The sequence below is a fragment of the Helianthus annuus genome, chromosome 14 (assembly GCF_002127325.2).
Source record: "Helianthus annuus cultivar XRQ/B chromosome 14, HanXRQr2.0-SUNRISE, whole genome shotgun sequence".
NCBI lineage: Eukaryota > Viridiplantae > Streptophyta > Magnoliopsida > Asterales > Asteraceae > Helianthus > Helianthus annuus.
In genome coordinates this window covers 56,620,371-56,638,259 of record NC_035446.2, presented here as the reverse complement: position 1 = coordinate 56,638,259, position 17,889 = coordinate 56,620,371, and the positions used below count along the sequence as shown (strand labels likewise).

The 17,889-nt window shown below is 38.5% G+C and overlaps 1 protein-coding gene across 1 annotated transcript; it reads left to right on the top strand.

Annotated features, from left to right (window-relative positions):
- The first annotated feature begins 13,890 nt into the window (after positions 1-13,890).
- On the top strand, positions 13,891-16,699 carry LOC110908333 (ferroptosis suppressor protein 1). Its single transcript, XM_022153256.2, has 4 exons — positions 13,891-14,186; positions 14,276-14,532; positions 15,436-15,890; positions 16,337-16,699. The coding sequence occupies exons 1-4, from the start codon at positions 14,089-14,091 to the stop codon at positions 16,607-16,609; spliced, it is 1,083 nt and encodes a 360-aa protein (XP_022008948.1). The 5' UTR covers positions 13,891-14,088; the 3' UTR covers positions 16,610-16,699.
- Positions 16,700-17,889: the final 1,190 nt, after the last annotated feature.

The following is a 17,889-nucleotide window of genomic DNA, read 5'->3' as shown; positions in this document are numbered from 1 at the left end:
TAATGACTTTAATTACTAGTTTCGTATGTTGAAGGTGATTCTTCCTTATCGTTTGTCCGTGGTGTCTTGGCATTATTTTACTGTCTATATAAAATAAAAGATTTTCACCATTCATATCTCCACGGCCTATATGGAGGTATGTTGGCTACCTGGTCGGGGGTTAAGGGAGCGGTTTGGTAAGAGTCTTGCCATTGTTCAGTGTATAGATCCTGCAAAGGACCTGGATCAAATTTAGTAGGACCTCCTTCAATACCCAAAGGTATTGGATGGCGGGGGTCCAAACTCTTTGATCCCCTCATAAGTTAAACTACTATTAAAACTTTAACCTAGCTACTTAGGACTGTATCCCTGCTGACTCAGACTACTTAGCTGAGGGTAACGTCGCCTTCAAAACAGGGGCCTACCACATTATGCGTTAATAACTTAATTAATTATCTTTCAAAAATCCGACCCTTTAGGATTGTATCCTTGCTGACTCAAACTACTGGGTTGAGGGTAACGTCGCCTCCAAAAGAGGGGCCTACTACAATAACTAAGATAATCTCTTAAACAAGTGCAAAAGTGCGAAAATAATCAAAGGTTACACTACACACGAGTCAGATCCAAGTGATTCATCTTGTCTATCTGTTTTTATTTTTATTTTATTTTTCAGCATTTTAGTTAATTTTATTTTCTTAGTTTAAAATCTTTTTCTAACATTTTGATTTGATTAGAGGTTGAGGATAAACCGGTACTAAAAGCTCTTGTGTCCTTGGACGACCTCGGTATCTTACCAACACTATACTACGTCCACGATGGGTGCACTTGCTCATATGTGTGTTTAGTGTTAGTAAATATCGTGTTTTATAAATTTAAAACTTGGCTAAAAAGTGTATAAAGGGATTAAAATATATACCTAAATTATATTACACCTAACGCACATCAGCGCCAACGCCGATGGGTTGAACTTCTTAACGATTACGACTATGAGATTCGTTACCACCCTGGCAAAGCAAATGTCGTGGCCGATGCTCTAAGTAGACGAAGCTATTTGCATAGCGTTCGTAATACTCACGCCCAGCACGACCTCGAAACCTTGATTCGTGATGCCCAGTACGCCTACTTCGTTGAAGATACCATACGAGAGGAAATGAAAAAGTGTGGTGCCGAATCACACTTTGTCACCAAATCGAACGGTATCTATTACTCTCTAGATCGCATCTGGATTCCACGTCGCAATAACCTTCAAGATATATTGTTGACTGAAGCGTACAAGTCTCGATATTCCATTCATCCTGGCGCCGACAAGATGTACCATCACCTTCGTCTACGGTACTGGTGGCCTTGAATGAAGAAGGATATTGCAATCTATGTTTCGAAGTGCCTAACTTGTTCGAAAGTCATGGACGAGCAACAAAGACCGTCTAGCTTACTCGTGCAACCCGAGATCTCGAGTGGAAATGGGAGAGTATAGCTATGGACTTTATAACGAAACTTCCGCGTACACCATCAGGTCACGATAGCATCTGGGTTATCGTTGACCGTTTGACTAAATCTGCTCATTTTCTGCCGATACGAGAAGACTTTAAGGTAGAACGATTAGCCCGGATCTACACCGACGAGATCATCTGTCGACACGGGACACCTCGTGATATCATCTCTTACCGCGATGGTCAGTTTACCTTGCGTCTTTGGGAAATGTTTCAATCTGCTCTCGGTACTACCCTCAATCTAAGTACTGCTTTCCATCCCCAAACCGACGGTCAGACTGAAAGAAGGATTCGTACACTTGAAGACATGCTTCGCTCGTGTGTCATAGACTTCGGTGGTAACTGGGACGCACACTTACCTCTGGTCAAATTATTGTACAATAACATTTATCATTCTAGCATTTAAATGGCACCATTTGAGGCACTATACGGAAGAAAATGTCGATCGCCGATTGTGTGGCATGAGATCGGAGATGCACAACTAACCGGTCCTGAGCTGCTGCAAAAAACGACTGGCAAAATCCTCCAAATTCGAGACAACCTGCTGAAAGCTCGTAGTCATCAGAAAAGTTACGCCAATAAACGCCGCAAGCCCCTTGAATTTGACGTTGGCGATCACGTACTCCTAAAGGTTTCACCTTGGAAGGGGGTGATCCGATTCGGCAAGAAAGGGAAACTCGCGCCACGATATGTTGGACCCTTTAAAATCCTGGAAAGGATTGGCAAAGTGGCTTACAGACACGAACTACCGGAGGAACTTAGTAATGTCCACCCGACTTTCCATGTATCGAATCTCAGAAAGTGCCTGGCCGAACAGAATTTACAAGTACCACTTGTGGATCTACAAGTGGACGAAACATTACACTTCGTGGAAAAGCCTGTCGGGATCATGGATTGAGAAACCAAGAAGCTCAGACGCTCACGCATTCCCGTTGTGAAGGTTCGCTGGGAAGGCAAACGAGGCGCAGAGTTCACCTGGGAACTCGAACGTGACATGAAGGCGAAGTTTCCATAGTTGTTTGTTACGCCTGCGGCCTAATTTTAGGACGAAATTCCCTAAAGTAGGGGAGGCTGTAACAACCCGCATTTTGAAGTCAAGTACAAGTCAAAGTCAAAGGAAGAAAAGATTGCTAAATACGATTTGTCACTCCTTGCTTAATTATTGATTGTACTCTTTGACTTGTTAATCGATTTCTTTAATTTGTGAACTTTAGTTGTATTATTGTCACACCCCGATATTTCCACGTATTACCGGTGGGCCCGGTGGGGAGTACCGTGACGTAGTTGATATCATCATAGTCAAATAATCACAGTTCAATGCACAACGGAAGTCTAAAGTAAATATATTACAAACCGATTCAAATGTAACATCAGATATTACAAACGGATTGTAAGATGGATCCACATGCGGATCTTAAACAGAAACAGAAACATAAACACAGTTCAACAGACTTTAGACGTCTAGGACTTGCAAGATTCCTTATTAACGCCCTGAGCTCCTAGCCAATTATGTACAGTACCTGTCACTTAATCTTTTTTTGGAAAATACGTCAGTTTACACTGTTAAATACAATTAACTGACTCTTTTGAAAACATTTATGAAAATTGGTTTAAATGCACAAGGCACAAATATTCTTTTATAACTTGGGACAATTATATAAAAATAATCTTGTATACAGATTTACATGTTCGTTATACATTCAGGGCCCAATGTTAGAAACCGAGTCAAGATTAACAGACACACCACAAGTATAGGCCCACAAGAGAGTGAGATACCGTTTCCCTTACGCAACTGTCAGGTGTATGCCTACACCCCGTGCTTAAGACGTGGCCATTTCTTAATAATGATGCCAAGGATATCCGGGACATGGTCATTAACCCCTAAAGGCTTTATTTCAAACAAGACAGATTAAAACGGGTTACCTCAATAATTTAACCACTAATCGATTAAATATTCAATACCCGACCAAGCGGTATTATTATAATACCGTATCCCAAGCCCGTATAGGGAAAATAAGTTAAAAGTATTTACCTGAGCTTAAAATGCAATTTATACTCAGCTGTATATTCTAATCAGCAAGCACAGGTACCTCTACTGGGGCTCTCAATCTAGAACGAAGGTTTTATTAACCTATTAGATTCCTAACGGGTCTTATTTAAGTTGTAACTTAGACTGGTTAGTTTTAAGGAAAGGTTTACGGTTCAAAACGCAAGATTAAGCGAAGATCGGATTAGAATGTGATTTAGACCCGACAAGTATGGAGACTTGTATAATATGGGTAAACTAAACACCTTCTGGATTTTGAAATGAAAATGATAAGGTTTGCCCCGTTTCGGTTAATTTATGCAAACTGGTTACATAAATCGTACCGAACGTGAAAAATGCATGACGGGTAACCAAGAGAGTCATGAACATGTTTCACAACTTAATATGCCTTAAATATGTTGTGATATCAGTGGGATACCTTCCATTATGCCCAAAACGAATTTAAAACCAATTTAAGCCTCGTAGGGGTATTTTGGTCATTTTAAAGGTTATAAAAGAGGTTAAATAGTAATCTGAGGTTCTGGTCTAAAATAATCAGTAAAAATATTTATTTTGTCAAGTTATATCAGTAAGATATCTCACATATGTGAAATTTATCATTTATGGCCAAACTATGCACCGTAGGGGCATTTTGGTCATTTCACATATGCTTTAACGGTTAATTTTGGAAATCTGAGTTCAAAACTTTTATTTACTGTTAAAGTATAAAAAATTATTCATAACATCGGTAGGTATCAAGCTTTAGGTGCCTAATATGGTTTTAAACCATACTATGCGCCTAAATCGCATAAAAGTCGGTATTTGACGGTATTCAGGTTAAATAAGTAAGTTAGAGATTTTGAATAACCTTTACTGTTTAAAATAATTTATTTAATATATAAAATTAGTAGAAAAGGGTTTGATATGTAAAGGATGTGTGAAACTCATTTTATTAGCCAAAAAGGGCATAACCGTCAATTACCGAATCAATGCAAGAACCCTATGTTATGATCAGTTTAAAATTTAATAAAAATTTCCAAAATCCCTAAATATTATATTACATCAGTGGGTAGAAAGTTTGGTGTCAAAATTTGGGTTTAAATAGGCTTTATGCCGAAAATGCCGTTTAATTAATAAAAAGCTTTCAATTTACGCTATCACGCATAATTCTTAATTTAGACCTCAAACTGATGTCAAATTTTTAGGACATGTTTATAAATCAGTAATAAAGGTTTTTATCGTCTCACATTTTCAAAAATCTTGTTTTTACATCAAAAGGGCATAATGGTCAACTTTTAGGCAATTAACGGAAACATGCAATAAACTAGGATTTCTAAGGAACCAAGTTGTATAACCTCAGAGAGTTATACTAACCTATAACATGGTCCTAAAGGAATCCTAAGGCATATCTAAACTAAACTAAATCGGGTCAGAACTGAAAGTCAAAGCAAAAGTCTACTTTTGTGACTTTCGGTTCCGAACCGAGCCTAAACTCAGAATTGTCGGGTTGAACATGCCTAGACATGTTCAATTAATATTTACCAAGTTATTAAAGTGACAAAACTGATTTTATTGCCTTTACATCATTAGTTATGAATTTTGTTTAAAAACCGACTCGCTTGACTTTTATTTTAATTACTTTGACCCGACAATTAACTAAGCAAACGTGGTAATTAGGAGGTGCCCTTTTGAGGGTTTAATACCTACATAATTACGATCACGTAGCCATGTTCGTTGCGAAGGATGGCTCGATCGTTTAAAAGTCAAAGCGTTTATCGTGAACGCTTGACTTTTCGGCTTTAAGAGACAAACAATTAAACTAAGCACGAAAGGACACTTACAAAGGGTCCAAGCAAGGATGGAATTGATCTAGAATGCTCAGGTATGAAGTATAGAAGCTCCAACTTAGAACAATTCAGATCAAGTGTGAAATGAGAGCAAGAACAAGTGGGTTTATATAGGATTTCAAGAACCGTTAGGATCGTTTCTCGTAACCCGTGGTTCAATCTTGGCCTTCCATGTGTGCCCATGGTTTCTAAATACAATGGGGGTTGAAAACCAGCTCATGGTATTGAGAATTTTACATAAAAGCCCTTGAAAAACGACCATAATGTTGAAAATAAGAATCTGCCCAGACCTGGGCGTAGGCTACACTGCAGGGGGCGTAGGCTACGGCCTGCACAGATCAAATAACTTTTAGCAGTTGCAGTTTTGGTCCCTGTATGTGTTTAAGCTCATATTTGACCCGTTTAAAGCCCGTTAAGCCATTCTCAATGCTCTACAATGATGTCTAAACATAGGGAACATAAAACATGCTCAAAAATATGTCGGTTCATTTGGTCGTACGGTTGCGTTGATCGGCTAATTACGACGAAACACGAATGGACGCGAAAAACGATCCAAATTACACGAAGAATGGAATTTTATCATGCCAATCACTAAAATAAAATATTTTAATGATTACATAAATTTTTGGATGTCCAGATATATTCAGAACATAAGATATGCGCGAAAATGCAAACTTATGCACTCTTTGACGCTTTTAGTCCCTGTTGATCAAATAAGTTTATTTTTACGCACCAAACACCTCTAAGCCTATTTCTAAGCTATGTAAAGGATATTTAGGGCATGTTTAACTTATGATCATATTCCGGAAGGTTCGATACCATACGAATCGACAGACTTTTGCAGTTTGACGCAAATAGTCCCTCTAAAGCGCAAACTTGCGCATATCATCGTTTAATAGCATCAATGCCTTATCTAATCCATATTAGGCATTCTTGAGAGTATTATTAAACATCATGATGCTTCAGGTTCGTAAAAAGGTCATTCAGAGGTATGATTAAACATATTGATGCTTTTAACCTCTTAAACTTGCAAAGTTGCGCGTAACGTCACTTAAAGGGATAAAAGCCTTAGACGGCCAATAATTGGCATTCCCGAGAGTATAATCAATTATCATGAAGCTCCCAGTTTGTTAAAAGGTCACTCAGAGGTAAGAATTAACATGTTGACGCTTTTAACCCTTCATCGCGCAAACTTTCAATTAATCACGCAAACGGCTACTCTCGATCAATCAAGCGGCTCATTTGTGAATATGAATACCGTAAGAGGTTATTCAGAAACTTATTTTAAGTATGTTAACACTTCCAGTCCTTCCATAATCAAAGTTTTCGATTTTTTGAAAAATCAGTCCCTTAAATTCAACGTTTGACTTTATTAGGGTTTATTTCACGTGTCAATACATCATTGGACGTGATTTTACGAGGTGTTACAATTATGTGAAGTAAATGCTAATAATCACAGTTTAATCTGTAACAACTCTTACTAAAATCAATACTTAAGGTGTTAATTATCTATTAAGGAAACCCTAATTAAGATCCCCAGGTGATTCTACACAAACCCTGAAAGTTTCAGAACAATCAGAATCAGGATCAGGGCCCCTAAAACTCAAGAGGGGTAAACCCTAGCCAACGATTATCCTTATCATTTGCTGTAGGATGAGAATTTCGTCGAATTATGACTCACCAAGGCTATGTTGGACACGAACCTACCCTACCCTAAAAACTAACCCGTCGCGCCACGCGACAGATGCACATCTCCCTGTCGCGACACGTGAGGGAGTCAATTTTTCAGTATAAATAGAGGGCTTTGGGACTTGAATTTGGGAGTTAGAACGACGTACAAATTCTCTCTGTACGTTGAGTTATTGTCTAATTACTCCAAAACACACACCAATCCCGAAACGCTGCTACGATTCAGGGTATTAATTCGATCGCTATTACGATTCAACGTCCGATCGATTGAAACTATCCAACGATTATTTAAGTGCTGCTCAAATTGAGTTTATACTTTGTTATTCGTCGTGATTTCGACTTGAATATTTGAGTATTATCCAATTTCGGACTATGCTCTGTTATTCATTGTGAATCCACTGAATTGTTAAGTATTGCACTTTGTTAATCGTTGTGAGGGTTTAATCTCGTGAATTGTCGTAAATGCTGTATTGGTTACTTACCTAATTTCGTGTGCGTTAGATTATTAGGCTTATCAGTAGGCTAAACTCTATCCCATACCCTTACAATCAAGGAAGATAAGCAAACCGAGCAAAGCAAAAGCAAAGGTGAGTTCACGAACTTTCTACAAGGCACGGCCATCCTCCAGAGGTAGGATGCCACTCCACTAATCTTCGCACACATGCCTGTAGGGCCGCGATGCGATAGGATACGAATACTAACCTTCGCACACATGTCTGGGAGACCGCGATACGGGCTAGTAAGCCAGTGAACCAACCGTGAATTTACTCAACTTTGTTGTTGACTCGTTGTTACATGCCTTGCAGGTCGTTAGGTCCCTAGCTTAAGGAGCTTGCACAAGGAGGCATGGTCGTTGTGGGAAAACTTATATTAAACTTATGTTTTGCTTCCGCTGTAAACTTAAACTATGTTTTGACACCAATTGTATTGTGTTGGATTTTATAAATAAACTACATGCTTGTTCAATATGATTGGTGGTTATGATCCTGGGCATGTCACGCCTCCAAGGCGGGGTGGGGTTTTAGAAGGGTGTGACATAATCGCATGTTAATCGCTAATTGCATCGCTATTGCATCGCAACTTGAATCGCAGGTTCTGAATATTGTTTTACATGTGTGTGTTATTTATGTGTTACTTGTGCATGTTTGCTATATGTTGTGGTGATCAATCGGAAACTCAATCGCAACTCTATCGCAATGCAATCTCATCGCGAATTGGAAATGCAAGTTTACTTATGTTGTTGAATGTTACTTCTGTTATTTGTGTGACTATTCTTTAAACTATGGCATCGCTAAATCAACACTCGCTTAAACGCATCACAACGCTCAACGCACGAAACGAAATATCGAGAAACCAACCCATCGTGCCATCCGATCGAATGACCGTTCGATCGAATGGTCATCCGACCAGATGACCATCCGATCGGATGGCCATCCGATCGAAGGGCCCTCCGATCGAATCACTCGCACCGCCTTTCTCACCCTTTCACCTATAAATAGCACCTGTCACATCACTGTTCATGTAATGTGACAGCTCTCATTCGACCAGCACGCTTTTGGGCTATTTTCTATCGATTCCCCGCGATTCTTGTAAGTTTCTACCTCAAACCTTGTACATCTTTGATCTACACACACTTCTCCGTCATTTCCACCATCAAATCTTAACTATTCACCGTGAAATCTATCGATTTGGGCTGTTCTAGGGTGATGTCATCATGGGTTCTCAAGAACTTCAAAGTGTGGCCTCATTCCACCAAGAACAACTCAGATCTAAGAGATTTCAACATGTTTAAACACTGATTTCACCTAAATCTAAACATTTTCAAACTGATTTAAGTTTCTTTCAACTCTTTTACACTCTTGCACTCAAAACCGATAGAATCGGAGCTCATTCAGGCCTTCCACTCATTCTCTAGTGATGTGTCGGTCTGAGAACTGATTCCTATCGACGAGATAACCGACTTAGCGGGTTAAACATGAACAACCATCAAGAATAGTTAACCGATCGAAAGGGGTGATTCCCACCCGATCGGATGACTTGGACTTGGTGGAGTTTTCGTTTGTTTAACACGTTGTCATACCGTCTCGGTCAAACCGCAAACTTTCTAACCTTAGTGAATTTTCCAGATTTCAAAACGCGCCAATTACCAAACGGACTGGCGTACGATCGGATTTCCGTCCAATCGAACGACAATCCGATCGAATGACTTGCAGTCTCAAATACTTAAACACTTTTATAAATTTCCAATACATGACAATAGCCAAACGAATGGTCATCCGATCGGACGACCATCCGATCGAATGACCATCCTGCTGTGAACTTGTTCTTGTGGAATGTCTCGCTGGAACGGATCGCCATCCGAGCGAACGGCCATTCGACCGGATGACCGTTCGACCGGACGACCTGAAAGGTAGAGATACTTCTCTGTTTTTAAAATGTTACAACGAAAACTTCAAAGTCATTATACACAAACACATCCATCCCAAACGAATGACAATCCGACCGTATGGCCATCCGACCGGATGACCATCCGTCCGGATTGTCATCCGATCGAATGACCCTACGTCATTCAGTTCACGCGACACCGTCTTACGCACCGTTCATCACTTATGCTATTGTTTTGTAATCAGACTAACTTTCCAGCGCTCCCTTCAATCCAATCCAAGACTGTGTTTATTTTAAACACAATCTGTGAGTATACTTGAACCCTTTTTGCTTTACACACTTTTGAGTGTTACATACGTTACCTATTTCAAATCACAATCGACACACAACGCAAACACTTTTATACGCTGACTGTTACTGCATGTTGTATGTGTTACTCGATGAATGCTTGTATGTTATGTTTACACAGTGATTGTTGCCTGACACCTTAGCAACGATAGTACTATAGTTTGGACTCAGCACCTGTCGTGGACAGGGGTTGTTAAGGGTTTTACTTCACGTGTCACAGTGGTGATAGGTGTTGCGCATTCTACAACTCGCAGTCACGTCTGTGCATATTTCATTGTCGATAACCTGCTGGCTTCACTTTGCTACATGTTACATGCTGGTTATGCGTAAACCGATTTTCGCTATCTATTATGCTATTAAACTTGTATGCTCACCTTTACACTATGTGTATTGACCTCTATTTTAATGTATGTGACAGGTGTTTAGGATGCTGTGCTTTGCATGCTGTGTGGAATCGAGCTTAGGAGAGTCTAGAAACAAACAATTAATTTATGAGTTGTCGAAACTATGATTTGTCTTTGGGATATCTATGTCTGTAATAACTACTTTATGTAATAAGTTATGTTATGGGCCATAATGTTAATTATCCGGTAATTTAGTTGTTATGGATTTCTCTTGGACAATCCGTTTCGCTTAGTACCTCACCCCGATGTTTCCGCCATCGGTTGGGGTGTGACAACGTCGGCATCGGTAGGGGGTCTGTTGATCACAGCTAATGATGCTCTTTGACTAAATTTGGCAATAGATTTCAATAAGTATGGAAATAATGTGCAGAAATGGAAATTAAACTTTCAAGAAACACAGCTTACAAAATTTTCAAGTTTATATCACTTTGGAAAACAAAGTTTAGGAGGTGATTATGAGGTTACTGATTATTACAAACGAATGCTTCAAGAATTCTGTAATGAAGGGTAATGGAGTTTTTGTTGTAAGTATTAAATGCTTGGCTTAACTCATCCTCCTTCGGTGGTCACATCTCTATTTATAGAGAGTCTTTGTCATGAATAAACATTTGTCTATTCATGCACGTGCTCTGTATAAAGTAGCTTTTTGGCATATTCATTGAATCCAACAAGGTCAATTTGCTATTTAACAAATGTGGCAGAGCCTTATCTTTTAGAAAAGTTGGCTCATCAGAATTTCTGATAATATGTTACCAGATTCTGATGATAAATACCAGATTTATCATCAGATTCATCAGATTGGTCTTTTTTGATCGTCTTTCTTTGCTTGTGATCAGATTCTAATATATGATGAAGATGTGTCTTTCTTTCTTTTTCTTGTCCTGTTATCTTGTATCTTTCTTTTGTTATCTTCTTGACTTTATCTTCAGTATATGATCAGATATCATATTTTTCTTCAATACTTACAAATAATTTCATAATAATTTACCCCTAAGTATTGTAAGAAAAATAAACTACTCATATTCAAAGAACATAAAGTAAATTCAAACCACAGAAATTCAAAAATTGACAAAAACATTGTTCAAGATAAACAAGTAACATAAACAAATTATTTTTCAATCATTGGCTAATCTTGTAAAGATCTCCATCCTTCAGCTTTTTCTTGTGGTCAATCATTTTGTTGCATTCTTTGTACATTTCCTTGTACCAAGTTCTTGCTTGAACCCATTCATCAATGATGACTTCAATCTTTCTCTCATCTCCTCTTTGTCACGTCCCTTCAGCTTGAGCTGCTCTTGTTTCTTGTTCATGCAGTCCTTAATGTATTTAAGAGTCTGATTAGAGTACTTGCATATTTCATTTACTCTGAAGAGAGCCTTCTTGTTGTCATGATCTCTGAAGACAACTGAAAGTTCTGGATCTTTAAAGATGACTCGAGTTCTGGATCTTTAAAGATGACTCGAGTTCTGGCTTCTCTTTCCAGTTCTGATGGGATTGATGTGTCAAGAGAGGACATGTGCACCTTTCTATTGTTGATTAGTTCATAGTTGATACAGAGGTCAAAATCAGTCAAAGTAACTCTAGTGAATAGCTTTACTCCAGCTTGTGAGAGATTGTGTAGAGCTCTTCTGATGAACTTTGTATTACCCTTTTCTTTATTAAAGGTCTTTTTCATTATTGTAATGTCTATAGGATGAAGCTTGTTTGCCAGATCTCCGTCTATGATCACTTCTTCATTTCTATCTCTCCTCACCAAGGTGTATTTGTTTTGCTCATGGTATCCTAAAACTCTATATGTTGTAGCAAAAGTATCCACCTTTCTGATTCTCACTATTGGGTTTGGGTGAACTCTATGTATATAGAAATCTCCCCTTTCAGTTCTTTCCAGGCTCCAGTCCCTGCTCATAGGACTTTGTGGTCTATCTAACTTGTCTTCCTTAGTCCAATAAAATTCTTTAAGTTTTTCTTCAGGGAACATCATGTCTTCTCTATCAATTTCTTGTATTAAGGAGACATTCCCTGTTGAATCTCTTATTTGCACTATTTTTGGTCTTTGGAAGATGTAGCAGATTATTCGCATCTTCTTTTTGCTATTATGTTCAAAGACTCACTAAAAGCAGTCTCACCAGATGAGGTCCTTTTTGATGGTTCTGGCTGCTTTTCTTTGTCTTTTGGAAGATCACTTATCTTGGAATAACAAGAGGAGTAGTTTCAAACTTTTTGAGAACTTCTGATTTTGATACTCGAAGAGGGGGACCCATTGGTGTAGGCCCTGATTGGCTTGCTGGAGTGACTAGTTTCGACTGAGATGTCTAGCAGCATGTTCTCTCCTTTGTTGTTAAACCTTCGATGTTGGACGCCAGCGAGTGTTTTCTTGTACGACATGCTGTTTTTGTCGAGACAACCTATCACCATAAAAGGGCATCCACATTTTTTGTCGTCGGTTTTCCTAACCGTAGCCTTACTTTCATGCTCGCCGTTACGGAAACATTGGAGCCATATCCAATGATCCTTAGACCGTCTAGTAACAATAACATATCCGTTGTCTAAACCCCTTTGTTTTACCCAAAGTTCCAACTCATTGCGGGATATAAAATCCTAAACATCATAAACAGAAATTATATATAACATTTACAATATTCTTTTTACAAAAATATATAACATTTATAATGTATTTTAAAAAATATATAACATTTATAGTAATATTTAAAAATATATATGATTCATGCCTGATCAATTTGGTACGAAACTTTCGGGTAAGCGGGTTGCTCGTCAAATGACTCTTGGGCGTAAGAAGGCTCACTAATGAAAAAGTTATTGCCATAGTTTTCTTGTCCGTACGAGGCACCATAACCGTCTTGATAACCCGGACGCCCATAACCATAATCACCGCTAGGCACAAACAACCTGGAAAAAACCAACCTTTAAAAGCTGACGGTAAATCTAACGCCTCATTAAAATAAGTAAATAAATGTTGAGCTCATTCAGGTCTGGCAACAACGGTTCGACGCCACAACAAACTAAAAAAACAACGGGTAAAAGATAAAGGTAAATTTACTATCGAATACAAAATAAGTAAATAAATACTTACCTCATTCAAGTTTGGCAACAACGATTCCTTTTGATGAGAACAGAAGCCGAACGCGACCTCCTTCGCGTGATCATCATTTAGTCTCTTATCGTAAGAATCAGGGACAACGAGCTCCTCCAATATTTCATAAACAAAACAAGTTAAAAAAATACTATACCACACTGCTTTACGGAATAAATGTGCTCAAGTTGTTGCCGGATGACTCGCTAAAATAGTAATTAAGGTCGAACCAAGACATGGTAGATTGTTTGAAATCGTTTGTCGAAAGAAAGAAAGGAAGAAAATAACAAGAAAGAACAAAATCTTCCTCCTCTCTCGGCAATTATAAAGGCAGAAGTTGCCCTGATTTTTAACAGATTAATACGGGTAGTATAGGGCTATAAGACCCGTATAGGGCTGACATAATATCACTTCCATCACTTTCTATCACTGTTGAGTGACAAAAGACAGCCTTGTACTTGATACGTGTCTTATACGACCCGTATAGCGTTTGCACGTGACGACATTGTCAGCCTTTAACTGATCTTAGAAATTGATTTTTCCCCTATACAGAATACTACCCGTATTAGAGGTGTCGATAGGTGTGCCCTTATTATTAAAGAGAATTCTTAATTTTTTAACTCGAAATCGCAAGACAAGAGGAAATAAGAAAGAAAAAGCAGTAAAGCGAACCGTGTTTTGAGTGCGTGAAAAAAACATTGCAAAGACGACACAGACCGGGTAAAAGTAAAACCATCGACGATCAACAACACACTCTTTGACTCCTTCATACTCAACCAACCCCGCACATCTTAAATATGATCAAATTGCCAAAGACTTGCTCACCCAGATGGCGAACCCGAAAGTTGTGGTTATTGGTGGCGGAATTGCTGGCTCCTACATTGCTAAATCCCTTCAGTTTCACTCCAATCTCACCCTTATTGATCCGTACCTTCCATTCTCATCCTTACCTTATTCTTTTATGTGTTTGGGATTATTATGCAAAACTGAATGGTTGTTGTTGTATAAACAAACAGGAAGGAATATTTAGAGATTCCATGGGCGAGCTTAAGAGGAATGGTGGAACCCGGTTTTGCAGAGAGATCTTTGATCCAGCATAAGGATTATTTAACTGGATCGCGTCTCATCGTATCCAACGCTGTTGACATACGTGAATCCGAAGTCCTCACATCCGAGGGACGATTGATCCCTTATGATTATCTTGTTATAGCTACGGGTCATGGCGATCCACTACCCAAAACTAGAGCTGACAGACTTAAACAGTATCAAGCAGGTAGTTAGTTATAATTGTTTTTCAAAATTTTGATTTGCTAAAGGAGTGTTTGGATGTGTTTTTCGTTATATATATCGTTCCAACGTTTTTGTAGACCCTAAAAAGCGGACTACGACCTTTTGCAAAACATATAGAGATTAATAGAAAAATTAGCTGCTAAAGTTAACCTACGTTTAGTAATTAGCCCTAATTTTGCCCATAAATTCTCCTCCAATCCCGACAGACCCGACGTCATGAGTGATTACCGTTAGTGATAGCCGATAACCTAGAAAATCGAAAGTGCAGGTTGCGATAGGAGGTAGGAACGATGACTGCGGCTCAATTATCGGGATTTTTGGCGCTGATTCATAGAATTCGGATGAGGTCGAGTGGTAGATGGTTGCTACAGACTGCAATTATGTTTGTGGTTTAATTTCGAAACTGGGTCTTGAATGTGGGCCTTTTTTCTTAAACAAATTTTATCTGTGTAACTTTATAAAAGAACATGGTTTAGTTTTGCTTTTTATCTGAGCCTGATACATGTACAATATATAAAACTTTACTAAAAATTGGAGGCCCTTGATTTTTGGTGGCCTAGGCCCGTGCCTAGATTGGTAAGCCTAACGGACCGGCCCTGTAGCGTACTTGTCTCTAAATATTGGGTAAATGATCTATTTTGACTTCATATTGTTTATGTCAATATAGCTTCAAAACATAGATTGGTTATGGTTATATGCTGCTAGTCAACGATCAAAATCAGATTTTGTCTTCAAATTGTTAATGGGGTGTTTGGATGTACATTTTGTTAACGATGATCAACAATAAAAATCAGATGATTCATTTCGACTTCTACTTGTTTACGCAGATTCATGTTACTGATATATGCTTGAATCTGATTTATATCTTGTTATAATATAATGGCAGAAAATGAAAAAATTAAAGCTGCTCAATCAATACTGATAGTTGGAGGTGGGCCAACTGGAGTAGAACTTGCAGGGGAAATTGCAGTTGATTTTCCAGAAAAGAAGATGACATTAGTGCATAACGGGTATCGGTTGCTTGAATTTCTTGGGCCGAAAGCTTCCAAGAAGACGTTAGATTGGCTAACATCGAGACGCGTTGAAGTGAAACTGGAGCAAACTGTAAATTTGGAGGGTGTTGCAGAAGAAGGAAGCAAAGTGTATAAAACTTCAGCTGGCGAAATTATCAGAGCAGATTGCCTTTTCTTGTGCACAGGGAAACCATTGGCCTCATCATGGCTGAAGAACACCATTCTAGGAGATAGCTTAGATGATAATGGGAGTTTAGTTGTTGATGGAAATTTGAGAGTTAAGGGCCGCAAAAATATTTTTGCAGTTGGAGACATTACAAACATCAAGGTAAGATCCGATGAGGGTAGGAGTTTTTTATTAGCGACTTTTTTCGTGTATTTTTTTACAAGCTAAAGTGCTTTAATTAGGGGGTTTTCGTGAAACATAATAAAGTATGTTGTTTTTTCAAGCATCATCATCATCATACTTAGTATATTCCACCGATAGCAAAGCTAAGGTAGGGTCTGAGGAGGGTAAGATGTAGACAGCCTTACCTCTACCCTGTAGGAATAGAGAGGCTGCTTCCAGTGAGACCCCCGATTCGGTAGTAGTTTTGCATCAAGCCTTGGACATAAGGCACATAACACTCAGTAATTGGGCTATCAACGCCACCACATGATGCATGATTAACCATCCCTCGCTTTTTAACGTTATTTTCACGAAATTAGTAAAATAACGTTAAAACTAGTGCAGTTACTGAAATGTTGGGTGGTGGTTATTTTGTAACATAACAGGAAATGAAGCAGGGTCATTTGGCTAAAAAGCAAGCATCAGCTGCAGCCAAAAACTTAAAATTGGTGATGAATGGAGGAAGTGAAAGCAAGATGGTAGCTTACAAGGTGAGTTCAACAACTAAAGCCATTGTTTCCCTTGGAAGACATGATGCTGTGGCTCAGTTACATCTTACCACAATGATTGGTTTAGTCCCTGGATTACTTAAATCCAAGGATTTATATGTTGGGAAAACAAGAAAGGAATTGGATGTTGATTCTTTTCTTCTTCATTAATCAATTATTGTGGGGTGTGTAATTATATTGTATACTCATTTTGTTTAATTTTGTTATTCAAATATCATTAATTCTGCGTGTTGCCCAATACCATACATCTTTAACATGTCATGTCATCATAGCTTGTTAGAACACTTCTACTTTTTGTTCTAGTGCTTGGCGCAAAAGCCGTTCACCGGTTTATAAACAAACATGTGTGCAACTGATGTCCTAAGGATGATATCTTGTTTTTGTTCTTAAGGTGCGCATAAGATGGGGTGTGCCACATCAGCACCACGCCCTCCCATGCCTGGTAACAGGCTTGGGTAAGCATTTGGAGTCAATGAGCTCATCGACTGATGGAGAATGTGCCATTGGGTAAATAACCAATAAATACTACTCCTTTAATCATTTTTTAGAAAATTGCCCTTTTCGTCCTTTCTGTTTTAAAGTTTCTGCAGGCGCTGTCCTTTAACGTTAAAAATTATAGTGGTTGTCCTTTACGTTTGCACATGATTACATGCGGTGTCCTTACCTAACCCAGTTAAATTTAGAGTTAAGTTTGATCAAACCTAACTCTATAATTTAACCTAACTCTAAAATTTAACTGGGTTAGGTTAAAAGGACAATGTTTGTAATCATGTGCAAACGTAAAAGACAACCACTATAATTTTTAAAGTTAAAGGACAACGGTTGTAGAAACTTTGAAACATGAAGGACGAAAAGTGCAATTTTTCTCATATTTTTTTTTCATATTAACTGATCTCCTGTGCACCATTCTCTTCTCTACACTGTATTCTTATACAAAATCTACAACCCATTTTTATACATTTTCTTAGACTTTGTATTCGATATTGTATTTTAATTTTTATTCTTTTGTAATGTTAATTTTTATTTAATGTGGTATTGTCATTGGAAATAGTCAAACACCCCCAAAATTTTGGAAACGTGTTTGTCAAAATTTTTATAACACAATGGGCCGGAGAGAATACCATACTCTCGACCAGGGGCGAAGGATAATAGGGGCCGGGGGGGCCGACCCCCGAACTTTTCGTTCAGTAGTGTTATATATGTAGTTTTCGTATAGAAAATTTTGGGTGTATACCTTTTCGACCCCCCGGTTCTTTAGAATTTTTTTGGTATATACGTTTTCGACCCTCCCCTCGGTCATTCGGGTCAAGCTTCGCCACGATATCATACATATGGAGGGAAATCAGGTTGTAGGTTGGTAAGTTAACATGATCTATAACAAGAACTGCAACAACCAACAAAGAAGTACAAGTGACGCTAAGAACTATTTA

Excerpts from the sequence above, each read along its gene's own strand:
- LOC110908333 (XM_022153256.2), top strand. The coding sequence starts at position 14,089 with ATGGCGAACCCGAAAGTTGTGGTTATTGGTGGCGGAATTGCTGGCTCC. Across the intron at positions 14,187-14,275 it reads AATCTCACCCTTATTGATCC|GAAGGAATATTTAGAGATTC; the intron begins GTACCTTCCATT and ends ATAAACAAACAG. Across the intron at positions 14,533-15,435 it reads ACTTAAACAGTATCAAGCAG|AAAATGAAAAAATTAAAGCT; the intron begins GTAGTTAGTTAT and ends ATATAATGGCAG.